Source organism: Nerophis lumbriciformis, linkage group LG26 (genome assembly GCF_033978685.3).
Source record: "Nerophis lumbriciformis linkage group LG26, RoL_Nlum_v2.1, whole genome shotgun sequence".
NCBI classification, from domain to species: Eukaryota; Metazoa; Chordata; class Actinopteri; order Syngnathiformes; family Syngnathidae; genus Nerophis; species Nerophis lumbriciformis.
In genome coordinates, this window is record NC_084573.2 from 27,980,753 (window position 1) to 28,004,699 (window position 23,947).

The 23,947-nt window shown below is 40.5% G+C and overlaps 1 protein-coding gene across 1 annotated transcript in view; it reads right to left on the bottom strand.

Moving 5' to 3' along the window:
* Positions 1-23,947, bottom strand: part of fut8b (fucosyltransferase 8b (alpha (1,6) fucosyltransferase)) — a 392,883-nt gene that overhangs the window by 82,945 nt on the left and 285,991 nt on the right. Inside the window, exon 6 of the mRNA XM_061987060.2 lies at positions 4,743-4,980. Coding sequence (XP_061843044.1) covers positions 4,743-4,980 — 238 coding nt within the window. The remainder of the gene's footprint in view (positions 1-4,742; positions 4,981-23,947) is intronic.

Below are 23,947 nucleotides of genomic sequence, written 5' to 3' on the forward strand. Positions count from 1 at the left end.
CATTATCGGACATCAATTTACTTATTAATTTCCTGTTAATATTTGCTTACTTTCTGCTGCAACGTGCTTCCGTCCTAAAATTGACGACACACTTTTTTCCTGGTGTTGTTTCCAGCTAGCTTAGCGGTTAGCTTTTCCATAAGCACGCCCCTGCTCCTGGCTTGAACATGTTTCGCCCCCGTCCTCCAGTGATAATAATACTTGATATTGATACTTAAGACACAAAGAAATGGGGTGGAGACACACAATTAGCTGCTAGCCACCTGCAGGCCGGGGGGGACTAAAAACAAACCGTGTCAGACAGATGCGATGGACTTTTTAACGAAAATCCACCGATACTGAGAGGCTTGAAAAGGTAAAGGTGATTTTTCGAAAGAATTGCCATCAAAAATCTGACATAATACTTGTGAGATCAGCCCGCCATCTCCATTGATCCCACTCTTTGGACAGGTTAAAGGGTTTTACCGCTAAGTGGCCCACCAGGCCGAGCTTTAGGGAGGTTAAGCCCTCTTTCCAGGCACTAACTAATAAGTTTTATTGACTGCAAAACAACACTTTAAGACGTATAATGTTGCATCTGGGTGGCTGTAAATGCATTTCTTTCTAAGTCTATTCCAGGTAGAGAACATTTTCCTTGGTCAGGCTAAGACTTTGACCTTGGCTTTTAATACAGCGAGCGTACACCATTAGTGACACACTGGAACAGGGGGCAGCTTTCCAGTCCAAATGGGGGTCCTAAAGGCATCTTAGCCATAAGTGCAGAAGGGATAAGAAGTGAAGGAACCTTTTTTCAAAGATCCATTTTCTCTGCATCAGGGGTGTCCATACTACAGCCCGCGAAACATCACAGGTTCAACAAAGTGCTTGCAATTTATTTTAAATACCAGGCGGTCTCTGAATGCTACATATTTGCTGCCATCTTGTGGATAATGTGAGTAAATAACATCAATGACCATTGAAAGTACTTTGACCTGATAGCTCAGCATTAACTTATATGACACAGTTCAAACAACCTTCCCTAGTCATGGTGCAAAAAATACAAATTGCCACTAACACTAACGAAGTGAAGGAACCTTTTTTCAAAGATCCATTTCCTCTGCATCTGGGGTCGTCCAAACTACGGCCCGCCAGCCTCTCCAATTTGGCCCGCGAGACGTCAAACAACAAAGTGCTTTCAACCTATTTTAAATACCAGGTGGTCTCTGAATGCCATCTTGTGGACAATGTGAGTAAATCACATCAATGACCATTGAAAGTACTTTGACCTGATAGCGCTGCATTAACTTACACTATATTGCCAAAAGTATTTGGCCACCCATCCAAAAGATGAGAATCAGGTGTCCTAATCACTTGGCCCGGCCACAGGTGTATCAAATCAAGCACTTAGGCATGGAGACTGTTTCTACAAACATTTGTGAAAGAATGGGCCGCTCTCAGTGATTTCCAGCGTGGAACTGTCATAGGATGCCACCTGTGCAACAAATCCAGTCGTGAAATTTCCTCGCTCCTAAATATTCCAAAGTCAACTGTCAGCTTTATTATAAGAAAACGGAACAGTTTGGGAACAACAGCAACTCAGCCACGAAGTGGTAGGCCACGTAAACTGACAGAGAGGGGTCAGGGAATGCTGAAGCGCATAGTGCAAAGACTTTCTGCACAGTCAGTTGCTACAGAGCTCCAAACTTCATGTGACCTTCCAATTAGCCCACATACAGTACACAGAGAGCTTCATGGAATGGGTTTCCATGGCCGAGCAGCTGCATCTAAGCCATACATCACCAAGTCCAATGCAAAGCGTCGGATGCAGTGGTGTAAAGCACGTCGCCACTGGACTCTAGAGCAGTGGAGACGCCTTCTCTGGAGTGATGAATCACGCTTTTCAATCTGGCAATTTGATGGACCAGTCTGGGTTTGGAGGTTGCCCGGAGAACGGTGCATTTCAGAGTGTGAAATTTGGTGGAGGAGGAATTACGGTGTGGGGTTGTTTTTCAGGAGTTGGGCTTGGCCCCTTAGTTCCAGTGAAAGGAACTTTGAATGCTCCAGGATACCAAAACATTTTGGACAATTCCATGCTCCCAACCTTGTGGGAACAGTTTGAAGTGGCACCCTTCCTCTTCCAACATGACTGTGCACCAGTGCACAAAGCAAGGTTCATAAAGACATGGATGACAGAGTCTGGTGTGGATGAACTTGACTGGCCTGCACAGAGTCCTGACCTAAACCCGATAAAACACATTTGGGATGAATTAGAACGGAGACTGAGAGCCAGGCCTTCTCCACCAACATCAGTGTGTGACCTCACCAATGCGCTTTTGGAAGAATGGTTGAAAATAACTATAAACACACTCCGCAACCTTGTGGACAGCCTTCCCAGAAGAGTTGAAGCTGTAATAGCTGCAAAAGGTGGACCAACATCATATTGAACCCTATGGGTTAGGAATGGGATGGCACTTCAAGTTCATATGCAAGTCAAGGCAGGTGGCCAAATACTTTTGGCAATACAGTGTGTATGACACAGTTCAAACAACCTTCCCTAGTCATGGTGCAAAAAAAAAAAAATGCCACTAACACTAACTTTTTAGCCCAATGCGGCCCCCAAGTCAAAAGGCTTGGACAACCATACTCTACAAGTTGGGTTTTTTTTACCAGTAAATGTTGAAGAAGCAAAGGATAGGCGTCCAATCTATAGAATAAATAACATAGAAAGTATGAAGGTTGAACATCTTTCCAAGTCGATCATCCTCGATGATGATGATCGTAGCTTTCCTTCACCAAAGCGTGAAAGAAAAACGTGGAAGAAAGACCCTTTCACTGGACACGCAATGAAAGCTTTCACCAGCAACCTGGTGCTATTACTTTGGCTGCCAAAGTGCTTTTACAGTAACTGCATCGCTCTGCTTATCCACAGACTTCGCAGGCAGTTTTTTTTAGCTGCAGCAGCAAAAAAAACCAAAAAAAACAAAAACGGTCGACTCTTAATTTAGTTAAGCACAGTGGAACCTCAAAAGTTGAGGGCTGTTAAAGAAGTCGTATTCGTAGTGGTACACATTCCGTACAGTATGTATCAGATTTAAGACATTTTCAAGCAACACAACATTCCAGTAGACTCCAAAGCAGGCAAGAACGAGTGCACCCCACAGACCAGACACCTCAGACCCAGAGACATGATCTGGCTTATGAGGTCCAATGCCGACAACTGCAGAGTTGACATATTAGGGATACAAAACAACCACTAAATAAGAGCGAGTGCTGTGCGACGTAGACAAAAATATACATCCCCATAGAGGTGAAAATATTTTATATCACAATGTTTAGGCTCCTTTGGTGTTTTTATTTTCATCATGTCATGGTTTTTATAGTTTTGTTAGTATTTTGTGGCATTCTAACACTGTCTCTGCACTGCTCTGCATGACGTGTCTACAAGTGATACAAAATAACAGACATGTTCAAGTTGCGAACAGCGATATGATGTTGGTCCACCTTTTGCAGCTATTACAGCTTCAACTCTTCTGGGAAGGCTGTCCACAAGGTTGCGGAGTGTCTTTGTAGGGATTTTCCACCATTCTTCTAAAGGCGCGTTGTTGAGGTCACATACTGATGTTGGTCGAGAAGGCCTGGCTCTCAGTCTCCGTTCTAATTCATCCCAAAGGTGTTCTATCGGGTTCAGGTCAGGACTCTGTGCAGGCCAGTCAAGTTCATCCACACCAGACTCTGTCATCCATGTCTTTATGGACCTTGCTTTGTGCACTGGTGCACAGTCATGTTGGAAGAGGCCGCTATAAACTGTTCCCACAAGGTTGGGAGCATGGAATTGTCCAAAATGTTTTGGTATCCTGGAGCATTCAAAGTTCCTTTCACTGGAACAAAGGGGCCAAGCCCAACTCCTGAAAAACAACCCCACACCATAAATCCTCCTCCACCAAATTTCACAGTCGGCACAATGCAGTCCGAAATGTACCGTTCTCCTGGCAACCTCCAAACCCAGACTCGTCCATCAGATTGCCAGATGGAAAAACTTAATTCATCACTCCAGAGAAGGCGTCTCCACTGCTCTAGAGTCCAGTAGCGACGTGCTTTACACCACTGCATCCGACACTTTGCATTGGACTTGGTGATGTATGGCTTAGATGCAGCTGCTCGGCCATGGAAACCCATTCCATGAAGCTCTCTGCGTACTGTACGTGGGCTAATTGGAAGGTCACATGAAGTTTGGAGCTCTGCAGCAACTGACTGTGCAGAAAGTCTTTGCACTATGCGCTGACCCCTCTCTGTCAGTTTACGTGGCCTACCACTTCGTGGCTGAGTTGCTGTTGTTCCCAAACTCTTCCATTTTCTTATTATAAAGTCGACAGTGGACTTTGCAATATTTAGGAGCGAGGATATTGGATTGGAAACTGGATTTGTTGCACAGGTGGCATCCTATGACAGTTCCACGCTGGAAATCACTGAGAGCGGCCCATTCTTTCACAAATGTCTCCATGCCTAAGTGCTTAATTTTATACACCTGTGTGATTAGGACACCTGATTCTGATCATTTGGATGGGTGGCCAAATACTTTTGGCAATATAGTGTATGTATAAATGATATAATAAAAATCACAAAAGTACCGAAAATTGGTATGGTATTGGTTCCAATGTGAATGGCAGTCCTCCCTATGAAGACCTGTGTTTATTGACTTCGTGGTCCAAATACAGTCCGAATAACACAGGTGTAGAATTTCCCAAGGAGGGTGTGGTACCTACCCGACCAGTGTCCAGTGGTTGCGCCCGAGCGGTCGGTGCAGCTGTTGCTGACAGGAAGGAAGACGCTCTCCCAGCCGCTGGGGGCGTAGCGCCAGTTGTGGGACTCCAGGATGAGCGTGCGCTGGGTCCCATAAGCGATCATGAAGCAGTAGACCACGTGATGGAGCTGGCAGCCGTAGCCGCAGCCCTTATTAATGTTGCACACCAGCTTCCTCGCCTTGCTGCAGTCCGGGGGGTTCTAGAAGGGGAAAAAAAAAAAAAGTTTTCAATAAATGTTATTGCTTGACCTCCATCTTGTATCTCCAAATGTCCCCGTTCACCGCCTTGTAATAAGACCGATACTGTTTGCTTTCCTACTTCATACTTCTGCTGCTTCCATGCAATAATAATCGGTCTAAAAAGTGAATCAAATTACTTTGATTTATTGTTTTCAGTGACTGGCAAAACACAATTATTGATCCGCGTTGCTGCGGAAACGATTAAAAAACATAATTACACTGCAAAAAGTCAGTGTTCAAAAACAAGGGAAAAGAAATACAAAAATTAGGTGTATTTTACTTGAACTAAGCAAAATTATCTGCCAATAGAACAAGACTTTCCAAAACAAGTAAACTTCAATGAACCCAAAAATACCTTAAAATAAGTATATTCTCACCAATAACAAGTGCACTTTTCTTGATAGAAAAAAAATATATATGAGACCGTTTTGCTCAATATGTTGAAAAATATTCTTAAATGAAGTAAACTGTCAAGACTTGGTCCTGGGTGTTAGCTTTTCCGGGATGCAACGGAAAGTTGGCTCGGGCGAGACGGGAATGAAGGTGCAAACGAAAAGCGCACACAGTGGCGGAGAATAAACTATGAAACCAAAAGACTATAGCAAAAAAAGTACAAACGAAAAGCGCGCAAAATGGCGGAGAACAAACTATGAAACCAAAAAGACTATAAACATGGAACAAAAACTTACTTGGCTTGGACAAAAATAGTAGCATGAAGGATGGACATGGAAAGAAGTGTCAGGAATGGACAGAGCATAAATGTGGAGGTCGTCAGAACGACAAACTGAAACGAATGAACTTAAATACTATGGACATGATTAACAACAGGTGCGTGACTCAAAACAGGTGCGTGACATGACAGGTGAAACTAATGGGTAACTATGGTGACAAAACAAAACAAAAGTGCACAAAAAGTCCAAAAATAAAACATGATCACACAGACATGACAAAACGCTAGTGCCATTATCTTGACATAATGATATGCGCTCGGCATTACATTTCTTGAAACCAGCAAACTTACACTAAAAACGAGTTTATTGTTCTTAATGGAAAGGCAACAAGGCAACCGCTTATTACTCTCAGGGTCTCCTAGCCGCTCAGGCAAATCAAATGGTCTAAAAATGCATTTTTCCATCGATAACGTGACATCATCGCGCCAAGTGCGTGCTCTTTCGGTCAATTAGTGCGCATATATACAGCCCCGCCCCTGGCAAAACAGTTTTTAATTGTAATTTTGAAGAATTCATCTGAATGTGCATGAACTATTTCTGTTCAAAATTGTTAGAAATGTCACATGTTAAATGTTTAAATATTAAAGGGGAACATTATCACCAGACCTATGTAAGCGTCAATATATACCTTGATGTTGCAGAAAAAAGACCATATATTTTTTTAACCGATTTCCGAACTCTAAATGGGTGAATTTTGGCGAATTAAACGCCTTTCTAAAATTCGCTCTCGGAGCGATGACGTCACAACGTGACGTCGCATCGGGAAGCAATCCGCCATTTTCTCAAACACCGAGTCAAATCAGCTCTGTTATTTTCCGTTTTTTCGACTGTTTTCCGTACCTTGGAGACATCATGCCTCGTCGGTGTGTTGTCGGAGGGTGTGACAACACGAACAGGGACAGATTCAAGTTGCACCAGTGGCCCAAAGATACGAAAGTGGCAAGAAATTGGACGTTTGTTCCGCACACTTTACCGACGAAAGCTATGCTACGACAGAGATGGCAAGAATGTGTGGATATCCTGCGACACTCAAAGCAGATGCATTTCCAACGATAAAGTCAAAGAAATCTGCCGCCAGACCCCCATTGAATCTGCCGGAGTGTGTGAGCAATTCAGGGACAAAGGACCTCGGTAGCACGGCAAGCAATGGCGGCAGTTTGTTCCCGCAGACGAGCGAGCTAAACCCCCTGGATGTCTTGGCTCACACCGTCCCTTATGCCACCGAAGATGATCAAGAGAAGAATATCGACCCTAGCTTCCCTGGCCTGCTGACATGAGGGTATGTCTCCAGAATATATTAATTGATGAAAATTGGGCTGTTTGCACTCTCAAAGTGCATGTTGTTGCCAAATGTATTTCATATGCTGTAAACCTAGTTCATAGTTGTTAGTTTCCTTTAATGCCAAACAAACACATACCAATCGTTGGTTAGAAGGCGATCGCCAAATTCGTCCTCGCTTTCTCCCGTGTCGCTGGCTGTCGTGTCGTTTTCGTCGGTTTCGCTTGCATACGGTTCAAACCGATATGGTTCAATAGCTTCAGTTTCTTCTTCAATTTCGTTTTCGCTACCTGCCTCCACACTACAACCATCCGTTTCAATACATTCGTAATCTGTTGAATCGCTTAAGCCGCTGAAATCCGAGTCTGAATCCGAGCTAATGTCGCTATAGCTTGCTGTTCTTTCCGCCATGTTTGTTTGTGTTGGCTTCACTATGTGACGTCACAGGAAAATGGACGGGTGGTTAAAATCAGGCACTTTGAAGCTTTTTTTAGGGATATTGCGTGATGGGTAAAATTTTGAAAAAAAACTTCGAAAAATATAATAAGCCACTGGGAACTGATTTTTAATGGTTTTAACAATTCTGAAATTGTGATAATGTTCCCCTTTAACTGTCAGTTTACTGTACTGTGCCAACTGTACTACTATATGAGTACGTATTTTCTATTGTTTCATTGAAAATAAAACAAAAAAGCTTTAATTATGAGACACAATTGTGTGAGAGTCATGATTTTTTTTCATGCTTGAAATAAGAAATTATTTCTTTAAAAAGGTAGTTTTATACTTGTGAGTGTTGATGACACAGCTTTGCAACAGTTGATATTCTAGTTTCAAGCATGTTTTACTCAATATAGGTCATAAAATCTCAGCAACAAGCTGTAATATCTTACTGAGATCATTTAGGACCAAAACACTTAAAACGTGTGACGGTTTAGCTCGGTTCCAGGTTTGATCCCCTCTTCCGCCATCCTAGTCCCTGCCGTTGTGTCCTTGGGCAAGACACTTTACCCACCTGCTCCCAGTGCCACCCACACTGGTTTAAATGTAACTTAGATATTGGGTTTCACTATGTAAAAGTGCTTTGAGTCACTAGAGAAAAGCGCTATATAAATATAATTCACTTCACAAAACAAGTAAAACACTAACATAAAATCTGCTTAGTGAGAATAATTATCTTATCAGACAGAAAATAAGCAAATATCACCCTTAATTTAGATATTTCATCTTACTTAGATTTCAGTTCTTGCAATGTAGGTAGGTAGGTAGGTCTTTATTGTCATTGCACAAGTACAACGAAACTTAGTTTTCAGCACAAACCCATTCATGATTAGACAAACAAACAGTTTACAGGGTTACAGAACAGGAACTGTGATGGGTCGCCACAAGGCGCCCCGTAAAAGATGGGAAAAAGGTCAACGCTGGTGGAGGATGAGTAAAAAATAACAATCAAGACTGGGCTCCTAAGGGGGCCCAGTCTGGAGTAGGGTTGTCCGCCGATATTTGGCAAAAAATGCGTATCGGCTAGGCATGGGAAAATGCCGATCCAGATCCAGTTTTTAAAAAAACTCTGGTCCGTGTTTCCCAACGCACCGATATAAATAATACATTCCACTTTTCTGCTGCTCCCTAATTTCCGTTCCGCATTTTCCAGCACACCTTCAACACATCCACAGGTCTGTGTCCTAACCGTTAAGACGGCCATGTGAATTAAAAGTTACCGGTAAAAATGTCAGCTGTCTCTGTGCGATATAGAAAATGACTATATCGTGATATCGTAGTATACGTTCTCACGCAGTTGCTTTTAGCTGCTGGCATTACACGACAGGCTCTTCTCACTCTTTCCTGTGTCTCTCCTTCTCACAGACAGCAAGCGCACCTTCTTACACACGTCACATACTGTCACGACATACGTCACATATGTATACGTCCTCCCCGAGCAGAGAGGTAGCAGCATGGCTAACGTTAGCTGTGATGCTAGCGCAGCCGTGCGAGTGGTAATACGAATGAAGGAAGAATGAATTAATTCCCCCAAAAAACAGCAAGGGGTCCATCGTCTGCGGGTGGTTTGGCTTCAAGTGGGAATATGTCGAACAGACAACCGTAATTTGTCAAGTGTGGAGCAAAAGCATTGCTATATAAAGTAGCATTACTGCTAATATGTAGCATCATTTGAAAAGCCCCCTGCTAGAGAATGAAGAGTGTTTGAAACTCCGCATGTCAATATCTCCATTCGGTGCCACACGTCCACACCATCAAAATGCCGAGGCAAACATTTCCAGATCAACACCGTATGAAAAAAATAGTGATTTTTTTGTTGTTGTGATTTCCTTCTCTGCATGAAAGTTTAAAAGTAGCATATATTAATGCAGTTTGAAGAAGAATGTTTTAATGTAGACACATAGAATCATCATACTGCTGTGATTATATGCGTCAAGTGTTCATTCAAGGCTAAGGCAAAATATCGAGATATATATCGTGTATCGCGATATGGCCTTAAAATATCGCGATATTAAAAAAAAAAGGCCATATCGCCCAGCCTTAGTTCAATGATGCCATTTCTGTTTGTCATGTATAATTTTGTCTATTTTGTGTTTATCCTTGAATAAACAGGTCAGTTTCTTGTAACCCACCATTGTGTATTATTCAAACTCACCTAATTCAGCTGGCTAGTTGTTATCAAGAGTACTAAAACCCTTTTCAACATGATTCTGACAACTAAGTAGGCTAAATAACTTTAAACTTTAATACATGCTCAGATAGGCCAGTATCGGCCAGTATCGGTATCGGATCGGAAGTGCAAAAACAACATCGGTATCGGATCGGAAGTGCAAAAACCTGGATCGGGACATCCCTAGTCTGGAGTGGGAAAAAAAACCTCCATAGCAAAGCACATATACATAATACAACATCCATCTCCAGACTTGCCAACTGAGGGGGAGGGAGTGGGGGCTATGGTGGCAGGCTGCAGCTCTTCAGGCGCTGCCCATCCGTCCATCGCCCCTAAGGGATTCGCGTCAAGGGCGTTGGAAGGGGGGTGGGGTATGTGTGTGTGGCGTATATTTTTCCGTGGATGCACGCCGCCTGTCTCTGTTCCGCGGCCTTGATGTCGTGCAGTCGCTACTCCAAAGTCAACAACAACAGGTGTGTGTCCATGAGAGACAAGAAGGGAGTTTGTTGTGTCTTCGCCGCACTGTCCTTCGGGAGAGTCTCCAAGCCAGGGAAACAATCCAAGTTAGAATGTTTTGTATGCGAGTGAAAATAAAATTTGCTTTTCACTCTAAATTGTCTATGACTGGTCCTCAAAATTAGCAGCAGCGTAGTTCCACCTGGGGACACGTTGCATCGTTACAGCGGACTTTTCTCTCTGCCAAGCTTCCATCAACACTCTCCATGATGCAAAGATTCACAGGTGACTGAAAGCAGAACAACTTCCATGCAGTCCAACTCATGTTTCACTATCTTGGCTTCTTATCTCTGCAGCTAAGTCCTCTCTGGAATTCTACAACTTGCCTCGGGGACTCGTGTGAAGTTAGTCCGCATTATTATTGCAAATATTAAAATAGCTAAATATGGTAACACTTTAGTATGGGGAACATATTCACCATGAATTAGTTTCTTATTAAAGTAACAAAGACTTAATTTAGAGTTATTTGGACACTAGGGGAACATATAAGGGTTAGGGTTACTAATAAGAAATAATTCTTAGGTTATTGAGAGAAGACTCTTAGTTAATGGCTTACTGGTTGTATAATAAGGCCATGCAGAATAAGGCATTAATAAGTACTTAATAATGACTAATTAAGAGCCAATATGTTACTAATTTGCATGTTAATAAGCAACTAATTAATGGTGAATATGTGTTTCCCATACTAAAGTGTTACCGTTTAAAAAAAAAAAAAATTCTGACTAGTGATGTCATCCCCAAATTTGTCCCATTCATGTGTGCTACAATCTTTTTTTAGTCTATTATAGTTTTTATATTAATCACTCCGGCTGCAATCAGCAATCTACACACCTGTCGCTGATGAGCTTCCGTGCCTTCATTAAGCCCGTGCAAACCTGCGTTCCGGGCCAGAGCGTAGCGATCTGTTCCAGTACACAGCCTTTCTCTGTTTCCGCGTCACGAGCTGTGTGTCTCGTCTCCCCGTGTTCCCCCTGGTTCCCTGGCTGCTGCTTGGATCTCGACCTCCCGCCTGCACACCGACCTCCGAGCCTGCCTTGCCCCCTCTTGGAATTCCGCACCTCGCTCAACACTACCGGTAACACACTACAGATAATCTCTACACATAGTCGCACACCACACACATTTTGGATGAGTTTACACACTTCATTTCTTATTTATATATATTGTGTGTATATAGATCAATAAATATAGAGCTAAATGACGTCCCTGCTGTCTGTGCCGTCTTCTTCCCTTCCCTAGTTGTTATGTTATTAAAACATGTTAATATTCATAAATCCCCACCCACTCCTTATTAAAATCTATCCAAACTTGGCCCATTCATTTGTGCTAAAATCGTTTTTCTTTTATTATAGTTTTTATGTTATTATGGGCTTGCTGCAATGCCAGCGCCCATTCACTGCTGCAGCAGGGACCTTTTCTTTTAACTATTTTACGACCTTTTCTTTGAACTGTTGTAATCAAAGGCGATGGCTGTTTGCGACCCCCTCCCTTAGAAACAGCTGTTGCCATGTAATCAGGGAAAGTCCAAATAAAAGAGGAGGCGTACAATCTTTCGTCAGAAGCGTGGGACGACACTATACAAGGGTACAGTGTCTACACGTTTCTCCTCATTGAGCCAAATTTAATTCTGTCTCTGTTTAATTCCTTGCTTCTTGTCTTGTTTAATAGATGTCATCAGTGTTTGAACCTGACACTTACCAGTTGCACTATTTGTTTTTTGACATTCAAGTCATTATTTCCTGCGCTACGCCTGCCATCTCTGCATCTTGGGGCTCAAGACCGACAGCAGTCCCTGATAATTATAGTTTTTCATGTTAATAATTATCATCTTTTTTTACGTAATTAATGTGTTATTAATCATAACCTGCCCCCCACCTTGTCAAACCTCCCCAAACTTGTCTCAAATGTTTGTGCTGCATTATTTTTGGGTTCATTATAGCTTTATGTTATTTACGTTTTACAGTTTTATGTTATTAACGTGTTATTATTCATAACCAGCCCCCCTTCACAAAGTCAAAATCTCCCCAAACGTGTCCCAAACATTTGTGCTACAATCTTTTTTGGTCTATTATAGTTTTTATGTTAATAACTGTCATTGTTTTCACGTTATTAACGTTATTATTCAAAAGCAGCCTCCCACCTTGTCAAAATCTCCCCACATTTGTCCAAACCATTTCTGCTGCAATTATTTTGTCTATTATAGTTTTTATGTTATTAACTATCTTAGTTTTAAGGTTATTAATGTGTTATTATTCACAACCAGCCTCCCTGCCCCCACACCTTGTCAAAATCTCCCCAAACTTGTCCCATACATTTCTGCTACAATTGTTTTTGTCTGATTGAGTTTCAATGTTATTAACCATTCATAGTTTTTATGTTATTAACGTGTTATTATTCCTAACCAGTTTGTCAGAAAGTAGCTTTTGCCATTGAGTTGAATGCGCCAGTCTCGGCTTGTCTTAAAAAGTGTTAATACTTTAGGTATTGTTGTAGTTTTCATTACCATATTTGGAGGTGTTGAAATCGCCATGTAAAAGTGCTAATGCTAATCTGTAGCACGTCTTGGGCAAATCTAATGTAATTAGCATCGAGCTAGCACATTTTAAAGTTAAAGTACCAATGATTGTCACACACACACTAGGTGTGGTGAGATTATCCTCTGCATCCATCTGAACCATCACCCTCTCCTCCTGGGAGGTGAGGGGAGCAGTGAGCAACAGCGGTGGCCGCGCCCGGGAATCATTTTGGTGAATTAACCCCCAATTCCAACCCTTGATGCTGAGTGCCAAGCAGGGAGGTAATGGGTCCCATTTTTATAGTCTTTGGTATGTCTCGGCCGGGGTTTGAACTCACGACCAACCGATATCAGGGCGGACACTCTAACCACTAGGCCACTGGGCATGTTTATTTTGCAATTGGAGCCTTTCTGTACTTTTGAATGCCTTTTTCTTATGTTGTTGGCATGGAAAATTGTCCACTCAGATGTGAGACTGCTTGTTTCCCGGCTAGGTGCTTGAAACCGGTTGGGACGCCACGTAGAGCAAAGATATCGAAATACGGCACAGTTTGATTTTGTGTGAATCGGTAGCCGGTAGTACTGACGGACTTTGGTCAAGTACCAAATTACATTACGTTCAGTGTTTGGCCTTGTTGGTCTGGATTCCGGGCTGCAGAGACGGCAGGCGACGTGCAGGTAGACCGCCCTTTTTAATCACTGAAAGGATCGGCATATCCTTATGACACCGGCTGCCGCGTCGCGGGGTTGTGCTTCATTCAAAGATTCAGCAGCCGGTCTCGGCGACGCGACAATCCTCGTGCCAACTAGCTTGCTAAACAGCAATTAGTGGCTGACAGGAGTGTTTTCCTCATTAGGGTTGCTGCAGCTGTGCTGCTTCGCAGTATTCCAATGGCATGTTCGAGCGCGGGCAGAATAAGAGGAGAGGGAGGTAATAAAAAATAAATTAAAAAAAAGAAAGGAGAAGTAAATCTCCCTTCAAATTATTTTAGGAGCTGAACTTTAGAAGAGTTACAGCTGCCTCGTCACACTGTGAGCTATGTTAATCATTGGGCAGATGCATTATTGCTAAGTGGGAGGATGTGTGAGGACTTGCATACCAATAATCTACAGTACAGACTCACGAGGGTGCTTTGAAGGAGCCTTTTATTCCTCATGCTGGACTGGCCTTGGAGAAGGCGGCACGACGTGTGGATGAGATGCACGTGCGCAACAGACACTGCGTTCTGGGCGGGAAAAGTTCCAGGATCAGCAGCTGCTGCGCTAACAAAGGCGTCCGCCCACCGTAAAGAGCGGTTTTAAATCGCTGCGGCGAAACATGGCGGCAGCCGCACGCTGATCCACTTTGTGGCGGCCACTTTGTAGCGGGAGGTGGCTGAAGGGAAGCGCAAATGAGAAACAAAGCTCATGTAGTTAGGGATGGGTACCAACTAGGGTTGTATGGTATACTGGTACTAGTATAGTATCGGGGTACTAATGAATCAAAAACGGTACTATACTTTGTTTGAAAAATACCGCTTCCCCCCCCATTTTTTATTTATTTATTTTTAACGGGAATGACAGCGCACGGTCGTCACGTCATGACATTGCTGGGTTTACGAGCAGAGGAGCATGTTCGGCAGCGCACAATCACAGAGTACTTAGAAGCAGACACAGTGTGTAGACAGAAAAAGGAGAAAGGACGCATTTTGGCTTAATAACTAAAGATAAAGGTGAAGCTATAACACTGAAACACCCTCAGAATGAGGTGCTTTAAGACAGTGTTTTTCAACCACTGTGCCGCGGCACACTAGTGTGGCGTGAGATATTGTCTGGTGTGCCGTGGGAAATTATGCAACTTCACCCTAATTGGTCCAAAAAATATTTTTTGCAAATCCATCCATCCATCCATTTTCTACCGCTTATTCCCTTTGATCAATAATTATAATTAGGGATGTCCGATAATGGCTTTTTTGCCGATATCCGATATTCCGATATTGTCCAACTCTTAATTACAGTTACCGATATCAACTGATACCGATATATACAGTCGTGGAATTAACACATTATTATGCCTAATTTGGACAACCAGGTATGGTGAAGATAAGGTCCTTTTAAAAAAAAAAAATTACTAAATAAAATAAGATAATTAAATTTGAATAAAAAAGAAAGTAAAACAATATAAAAACAGTTACATAGAAACTAGTAATTAATAAAAATGAGTAAAATTAACTGTTAAAGGTTAGTACTATTAGTGGACCAGCAGCACGCACAATCATGTGTGCTTACGGACTGTATCCCTTGCAGACTGTATTGATATATATTGATATATAATGTAGGAACCAGAATATTAATAACAGAAAGAAACAACACTTTTGTGCGAATGGGGGAGGGAGGTTTTTTGGGTTGGTGCACTAATTGTAAGTGTATCTTGTGTTTTTTATGTTGATTTAATAATTTTAAAAAAAAGAAAGAAAAAAAAAAAGATACCGCTAATAAAAAAAAAAACGATACCGATAATTTCCGATATTAAATTTTAAAGCATTTATCGGCCGATAATATCGGCAGGCCGATATTATCGGACATCTCTAATTATAATCTTCAAATAATGTGCCGTTACTTAGTGTCTGTGCTGTGTAGAACTCGGCAAGGTAACCACGTAATACTCCATGTCAGTAGGTGGCAGCAGGTAGTTCATTGCTTTGTAAAAGTTGGAATGTGTCGGGTGAAACGAAGATGGTTTGTTGTGATCCCAATATGCAGAGCACAGCAGGAGGCAGTGTGCAGGTAAAATGGTACGTAATGCTTAAACCAAAAATTAACAAAAGGGAAAGGGAATGAAAAAGGCAATGGCTATGCAAAATGAAAGTAAAACTGAACTGGCTACAAAGTAAACAGAAACAGAATGCTGGACGACAGCAAAAACTTACGGCGTCCACAAAGTACATCCGTACATGACATGACAATCAACAATGTCCACACAAAGAAGGATAGCAACAACGTAAATAGCCTTGCTTGCTAACACAAAGCAGGTGCGGGGAATAGCGTTTAAAGGAAGACATGAAACTGCTACAGGAAAACAACAACAAAACAGGAAGGGCCACCAAAATAACAGCGCAAGACAAGAACTAAAGCACGACACACAGGAAAACACCAACAAACTCAAAATAAGGCACGACGACGTGGTGGAGTTTAATTTTTTTACGTTTTCTGCTGGTGGTGTACCTCCCGATTTTTTTACGAAAAAAATGTGCCTTGCCTCAAAAAAGTTTGAAAAACACTGCTTTAAGACATGGCTAGCTAGCTAGCAACGAACATCTATCCCCATTCAACAGTGTTTTAGCTACTTCTAAATCACTAATCCTGGTCTCCATGGCGACACATAAAGTAAGTTTCTTACAAGTATCATCCCTGCAGGACGAGGAATAGCTAAACATGCTTCACTACACACTGTAGGAGGATACAATAGCTGAATGTAAACTAATGCCATGGGTGGATCTACACTTGACATCCACTGTAATGATACCAAGTACGGGAATGTATGTAATCAATACTACTATGATTACATCGATATTTTTTATCATCACAAAATCTTTTTTCCTTTTTTAAAAATTAATTTTATGTTTATAAAGTCAGGAACCATGTCCCAGGACACATGAGGACTTTGAATATGACCAATGTATGATCCTGTAACTACTTGGTATCGGATCGATAGCCACATTTGTGTATCATCCAAAACTAATGTAAAGCATCCAAACAACAGAAGAATAAGTGGTTATTATATTTTAACATAAGTTTAGATAGAACTTGTTAAAAGAGAAAGTAAGCAGATATTAACAGTAAATAAATAAGTAGATTAATAATCCATTTTTACAGCTTGTCCCTCATAAATTTGACAAAATAGTAGAATGATAAATGACACAATATGTTACCAGTGTTTCCCACAGGGCAGGCATCTATTTGTGGTGGTGTGGTCGGGGAGGGGGGGCGCGGCGGCAACGGCGATGACCAAGAAGAACGCGGAGTTGGAATATAATTACAACACTTTATGTACATATTTATATACAGATTTGAACAATTAGTTATTCACTGAAATATATTTATTAATTGTGGTTCTTACAAAAAATATATCTTATAAAATATAAAAGCTAAAATGTCTCTTAAAGCTCTGCCCCTTTAATTAGTGCATACTAAATAATTTAACTTTAGCCTACTACTACAACCATATTATTTACCAGCAACATAAAGTGAAACAGAGGCAGAGGTGCATGTTTTGCCGTGGTCCTCTCTATAAGGCACATAAGAATATAAATTAGGACCCTTTTCATGAGAAAAGTGCATTTCTGATCTGACCCTGCTTTATTTTTCAGTGTTTGCTGAGTCTCACCTGTTCCCTCCGCCCTAATTTTTCTACTTGCCCGACTTCTCAAATCTACTTGCCCCAATATTTTTTACTTGTCCTGCCTAGGTTTTTTTCTGGCTGTGTAGTGCTCATGGCTTATATCTTACTAAAATCCTTCCCGTTGACTATTTACAACACTACACAGTATTTATTATTATTATTATTATCTATAATTACATTTAAATGGCATTGCATACATGTAAAATTAAATGCTATTTCACATTATTTGACCAGTAGCAGTTACACCCATCTGAACAGGTCAGCCACCTGTTTAAAGCCCGATCACAGTTGAAATCTTGAAATGAAGGGCCTTTAATGGCCAAAACATTAACCTGGACAACATTTTAACAGCTGGTTGGCTCAGATGTTATTCTTTTCATTGCATTCACATGCTGCAGTGGACAGTGGACATTTTAGCTTGAGTATTAATGTAGTATCTGAAGCACCGTCTCCACGTGTGTTTATTGACAACAGGGTTATAACCTGGACACGTTAGCTCGTCTGTATGAAAACAGATGATTGTTATTACGTCCGTCTGCCCCGGACCCCGTCAGTGAAACGCCCGGTGAAATCGCGGATTAACGTTAAATATATGACGAGCCGCGAGCGATGCAGCTATAACCTATCTACCATAACCTATATTACCCTCGTATTTTGATCCCGTCCGTCCGTCTTCGTCTTCGTCTTCTTCTTCTGGCCCACCAGGTGAATTAAGTGCTATTGGCGGAGTTACAATGCATAGTAGGCTACCGCCACCTACTGCACCGGAGTTGTAACTACAAGCAACATTCACAGACAGCGTCCCATTGCTTTTATGAGCGGTCGAGCGAGTCAAAAGCCGAAAAATCCATTTGTGGCGGACGTAATTCTTTCGTGGCGGGCCGCCACAAATAAATGAATGTGTGGGAAACACTGATTACTGCATATGTCAGCAGACTAATTAGGAGCCTTAGTTTATTTACTTACTACTAAAAAGACAAGTTGTCGAGTGTGGTCACTATTTTATTTGCTATTCTGACTTTTATCCTATATGATTGCACTATATCTTATTCTCTGCATCCATACTGTGATTATTTTACTGTAAATGAGACCTACGGCTCACAATGATCCCTGTATTTTACTCTGCATTAATTGTAGCCTATTATTTCCTACATTGCTTTCTTGTTCCACACTGTGATTATTGTAACTATTATTGTCTGATCCTTTTGTTTTCTACTTTGCTTTTATCTTTATTTTTATCTGTTATAATTTATTTTCCATTTTTTTACACTTGTTTTTACTTAATCATGTCTTTTACTGCTGTGAAGCACTTTGAGCTGCAATTCTTGTATGAAAGGTGCTATACTCAGGGCTGTGTACTTTCCCCCTGTATACAAACTGCTGCACCTCCAAGTCACCAGTCCGTAAAGCTGCTCAAGTTTGCGGACGACACCACCCTTATCGGGCTCATCTCGGATGGCGATGAGTCCGCCTACAGGAGAGAGGTGGACCGGCTGGCGTCCTGGTGCAGCCTCAACAACAGCAACAACTGTGAAGTATGCAGACGACACGACAGTAGTGGGCCTCATCCGTGACAACGACGACATGGACTACAGGGAGGAGGTGAAACATCTGGTTGACTGGTGCAGAACCAACAACCTGGTCCTGAATGTCAACAAGATCATCGTTGACTTCAGGAGGCACCAGTCCAGCCACGCTCCACTCTCCGGTGGAGATAGTAAGCAGCACCAAGTTCCTGGGGGTGCAGATAACTGACAATATAACCTGGTCCCTACACACCGGAGCTCTTGTAAAAAGAGCTCAGCAGCGCATGCACTTTTTGCGTAAAAGAGCACAGCTCCCTCCCCCCATTCTCACCACATTCTACAGAGGCACTATAGAGAGCCTGCTGACCAACAGCATCTCTGTCTGGACTGGAGCCTGCAGTGCCTCAGACTGGAAGTCTCTCCAGAGAGTGGTGATTACGGTGGAAAAGATCATCAGGACTCCTCTTCCTCCTATCCAGGAGATCGCAAAAAGCCGCTGCCTGACCAGGGCTCAGAAAATCTGCAGAGACTCCTCCCACCCCCACCAAGGACTGTTTTCACTGCTGGACTCTAGAAAGAGGTTCCGCAGCCTCCGAAGCAGAACCTCCAGGTTCTGTAACAGCTTCTTTCCTCAAGCCGTAAGACTCTTGAACGCATCACAATTCAATTATCTCCTCAACTCCCCCCAAAATGAATTAACTCGCTGGAATAAAAAAAAACAATATAACATACATCCATAAACGTGGACGCATGTGAAAAAGTGCAATATATTTATCTGTACAGTAATCTATTTATTTATTTATACATATTTATTTATTATATATATATATACATATATTATATATATTATTTATTTATATATGCAACTTATTGCTTTTTTATCCTGCACTACCATGAGCTTATGTAACAAAATGTGTTCTTATCTGTGCTGTAAAGTTCAAATTTGAATGACAATAAAAAGGAAGTCTAAGTCTAAGTCTAACTCAGGCACAGCTTATTTTATTACCTATTCTGTGTTATATGTGTTTTATGTTGCACGATTGCACCAAGAAAAATTCCTAGTTTGTGAACCCGTTCTTAAAAAATGGCAATAAAAACGATTCTGATTCTGATTCTGATACAAATAAAGTTTATTATTATTATTATTATTTAAGGACAAAATTGTTCTTGGATTGCAATAATAAACATATGTTTAATGTACCCTAAGATTTTTTTGTTAAAATAAAGCCAATAATGGCATTTTTTGTGGTGCCCTTTATTTAAAAAAGTATCGAAAAGTGTTGAAATACATTTTGGTATCGGGACAACCTCCTGGTCTCCATGGCGACAAATAAAGTAAGTTTCTTACAAGTATCATCCCTGCAGGACGAGGAATAGCTAAACATGCTAACCGCTCAAAACAAGCTCGCTCTCCTTAATGAAAACAAATATCGACTGTACTGATACCAAGTACAAGAGCCGCATATAGTCAATACTACAATGAATACCAATCAATGAATCACCAAAAATGATTCTCGAGCACGGCCACCGCTGCTGCTCACTGCTCCCCTCACCTACCAGGCGGTGAATATGTGGATAAGTCAAATGCAGAGGATAAGTTCACCACACCTAGTGTGTGCGTGACTATCGTTGGGACTTTAAATTTAACTTTAATACATCGATATCTATTATTTTCTCAAAATCTTTTGTCATTATCCATTTTTTATAAACTCAGGAAATACATTCCTGGACACAGGAGAAATCTAATTAAGATCCTGTAACTACTTGGTATTGGATTGATAACAAAATGTGTGGTATCACCCAAAACTAGAGATGTCCGATAATATCGGCCGATTAATGCGTTAAAATGTAATAGAGGAAATTATCGGTATCGTTTTATTCTCGGTATCGTTTTTTGTTTTTTTTAATTAAATCAACATAAAAAACACAACATGCACTTACAATTAGTGCACCAACCCAAAAAAACTTCCTCCCCCATTTACACTCATTCACACAAAAGGGTTGTTTCTTTCTGTTGTTAATATTCTGGTTCCTACATTATATATCAATATATATCAATACAGTCTGCAAGGGATACAGTCCGTAAGCACACATGATTGTGCGTGCTGCTGGTCCACTAATAGTACTAACCTTTAACAGTTAATTTTACAAATTTTCATTAATTACTAGTTTCTATGTAACTGTTTTTATATTGTTTTACTTTCTTTTTTATTCAAGAAAATGTTTTTAATTTATTTATCCTTTTTTATTTTATTAATTAAAAAAAAAGAAGTACCTTATCTTCACCATACCTGGTTGTCCAAATTAGGCATAATAATGTGTTAATTCCACGACTGTATATATCGGTTGATATCGGTATCGGTTGATATCGGTATCGGTAATTAAAGAGTTGGACAATATCTGATATCGGCAAAAAGCCATTATCGGACATCCCTACCCAAAACCTATGTAAAGTATCAAACAACAGAAGAATAAGTGATTATCACATTTTAACAGAAGTGTAGATAGAACATGTTTAAACAGAAAGTAAGCAGATATTAACATTAAATTAACAGGTAGATTAATAATGTTGACAAAATAATAGAATGGAAAAAGACACAATATGTTACTGTATACATCAGCAGCAAATTTAGGAGTCTTTGTTTGTTTGCTTACTACTAAAAGACAAGTTGTCTAGTATGTTCACTATCTTATTTCATGACAAAAATTTTTTTTTGATTGCAACAGAAAACATATGCTTAAAGCAGTGTTTTTCAACCACTGTGCCGCGGCACACCAGGGTACCGTGAGATATTGTCTGGTGTGCCGTGGGAGATTATGTAATTTCAACTAATTGGGTCAAAAATATTTTATGCAAACCACTAATTATAATCCACAAATGTGCCGTTGTTGAGTGTCTGTGCTGTCTAGCTAATTGCTTTGTAGATGTCGGGAACATGGTTTGTCCTGATCACAATATGCGGGAGGCAGTGTGCAGGTAAAAAGGTATCTAATGCTTCAACCAAAAATAAACAAAAGGCGAGTGCCGCTAAGAAAAGGCCTTGGAGCTTAGGGAAGGCTATGCACAACGAAGCTAAAACTGAACTGGCTGCAAACTAAACACAAACAGAATGCTGGACGACAGCAAAGACTTACAGTGTGTGGAGCAGACGGCGTCCACAAAGTACATCTGTACATGACATGACAATCAACACCAAAACACTACACAGGAAAACACAAAAAACCTCAAAATAAGTCAAGGCGTGATGTGACAGGTGGTGACTACTTTGAGACAAGAGCTATAGTGATGCATGGTTGTGTATGGTTTGAATTCATATCCAATAAGGCTGGGCGATATATCGAGTTTGTAAGATGTATCCATATATTTTTAAACAAAGATATGAATTAAGAAAATATCGCAATATCGATATAATTTATTTCACGTTAAAATGACCAAACGCCGCTTATTTGTTGTGTTCCTTGATCTCCCCCGCTCACCCTCCATGGGCGACTAAACTCCTCCCCTTCCTCCTTCCAAGACGCGTACAAGAACATCCATGATTGGCTGGTTGTTTACTATGATGAGTCACGATTGGTTAGGGACTGGCCAATCAGAGGCAAGGAAGGGAAATCACAAAGTGCCTGCCTGCAAATTTATTTTTGGTAACACTTTAGTATGGGGAACATATGAACCATTAATTAGTTGCTTATTAACATGCAAATTAGTAACATATTGGCTGTTAATTAGTCATTATTAAGTACTTATTAATGCCTTATTCCAGATAGCCTTATTATACAACCAGTAAGCCATTAACTAAGAGTCTTCCCTAACCCTAACCCTATGTTAATAAGCAACTAATTAATGGTTCATATGTTCCCCATACTAAAGTGTTACCTTTTATCCATTTTGTATTATTTTGCACAGCTATGTTATTTATTTTACGTAGAAATAATATTTTTGTATTTTATTTATGTTATGTAATTCTGCGCTACTTTAAACAGTTTATTTTCCGTTCATAGAAATGAGTAATGTTTTTATTGTAATTATTATTTTACAGTGTTCTGAGTCAAGGTGATGAGCAATAAGCATTCAAATGAACCCTTAGTTGTTTGACTGAAGTGAAAACACGTGGAACATGTTGTTCAGAAAATGAATACAAATGGCTTATGGAAAATTTTGCTACCCTTTTCACCCAACGTTGTATCATTACAACGGTTCCATAAAACCCATACTTGCCAACCCTCCCGGATTTTCCGGGAGACTCCCGAAATTCAGCGCCTCTCCCGAAAACCTCCCGGGACAAATTTTCTCCCGAAAATCTCCCGAAATTCAGGCGGACTCTGGTCCATGAGGACCTGAGTCCGCTAACCCACAATATAAACAGCATACCTGCCCAATCACGTTATAACTGTAGAATGATGGAGGGCGAGTTCTTGGTTTCTTATGTGGGTTTATTGTTAAGCAGTTTCATTAACGTCCTCCCAGCGCGGCAACAATACACAACAACAGCAGTCACGTTTTGGTCTACCGTAAAGCAGTTCGTCTGCCGTAAACAGCAATGTTGTGACACTCTTAAACAGGACAATACTGCCATCTAGTGCATTTGATGAAACCACTTTTGTGCTTGCCACACATCAATGCATCACAGAGAGGGTGTTCAGCATGGTTAGAAAAATAGTGACAGAGAATAGAACAAGGATGGACAATTCAATCCTTAACTCAACAATGAGTAGATGAGTGTTATGTGTGTGTATATGTGTAAATAAATGAACACTGAAATTCAAGTATTTATTTTATATATATATATATATATATATATATATATATATATATATATATATATATATATATATATAATAAAATAAAATAAAATATATACGTACATATATGTAAATATATATATATGTACATATAATAAAATAAATATAAATTTATAAATATATATATATATATATATATATATATATATATATATATATAGCTAGAATTCACTGAACGTCAAGTATTTCTTTTATATATATATATATATATATATATGAAATACTTGTATATACAGTGGGGCAAAAAAGTATTTAGTCAGCCACCGATTGTGCAAGTTCTCCCACTTAAAATGATGACAGAGGTCTGTAATTTTCATCATAGGTACACTTCAACTGTGAGAGACAGAATGTGAAAAAAAATCCAGGAATTCACATTGTAGGAATTTTAAAGAATTTATCTGTAAATTATGGTGGAAAATAAGTATTTGGTCACTTCAAACAAGGAAGATCTCTGGCTCTCACAGACCTGTAACTTCTTCTTTAAGAAGCTCTTCTGTCCTCCACTTGTTAC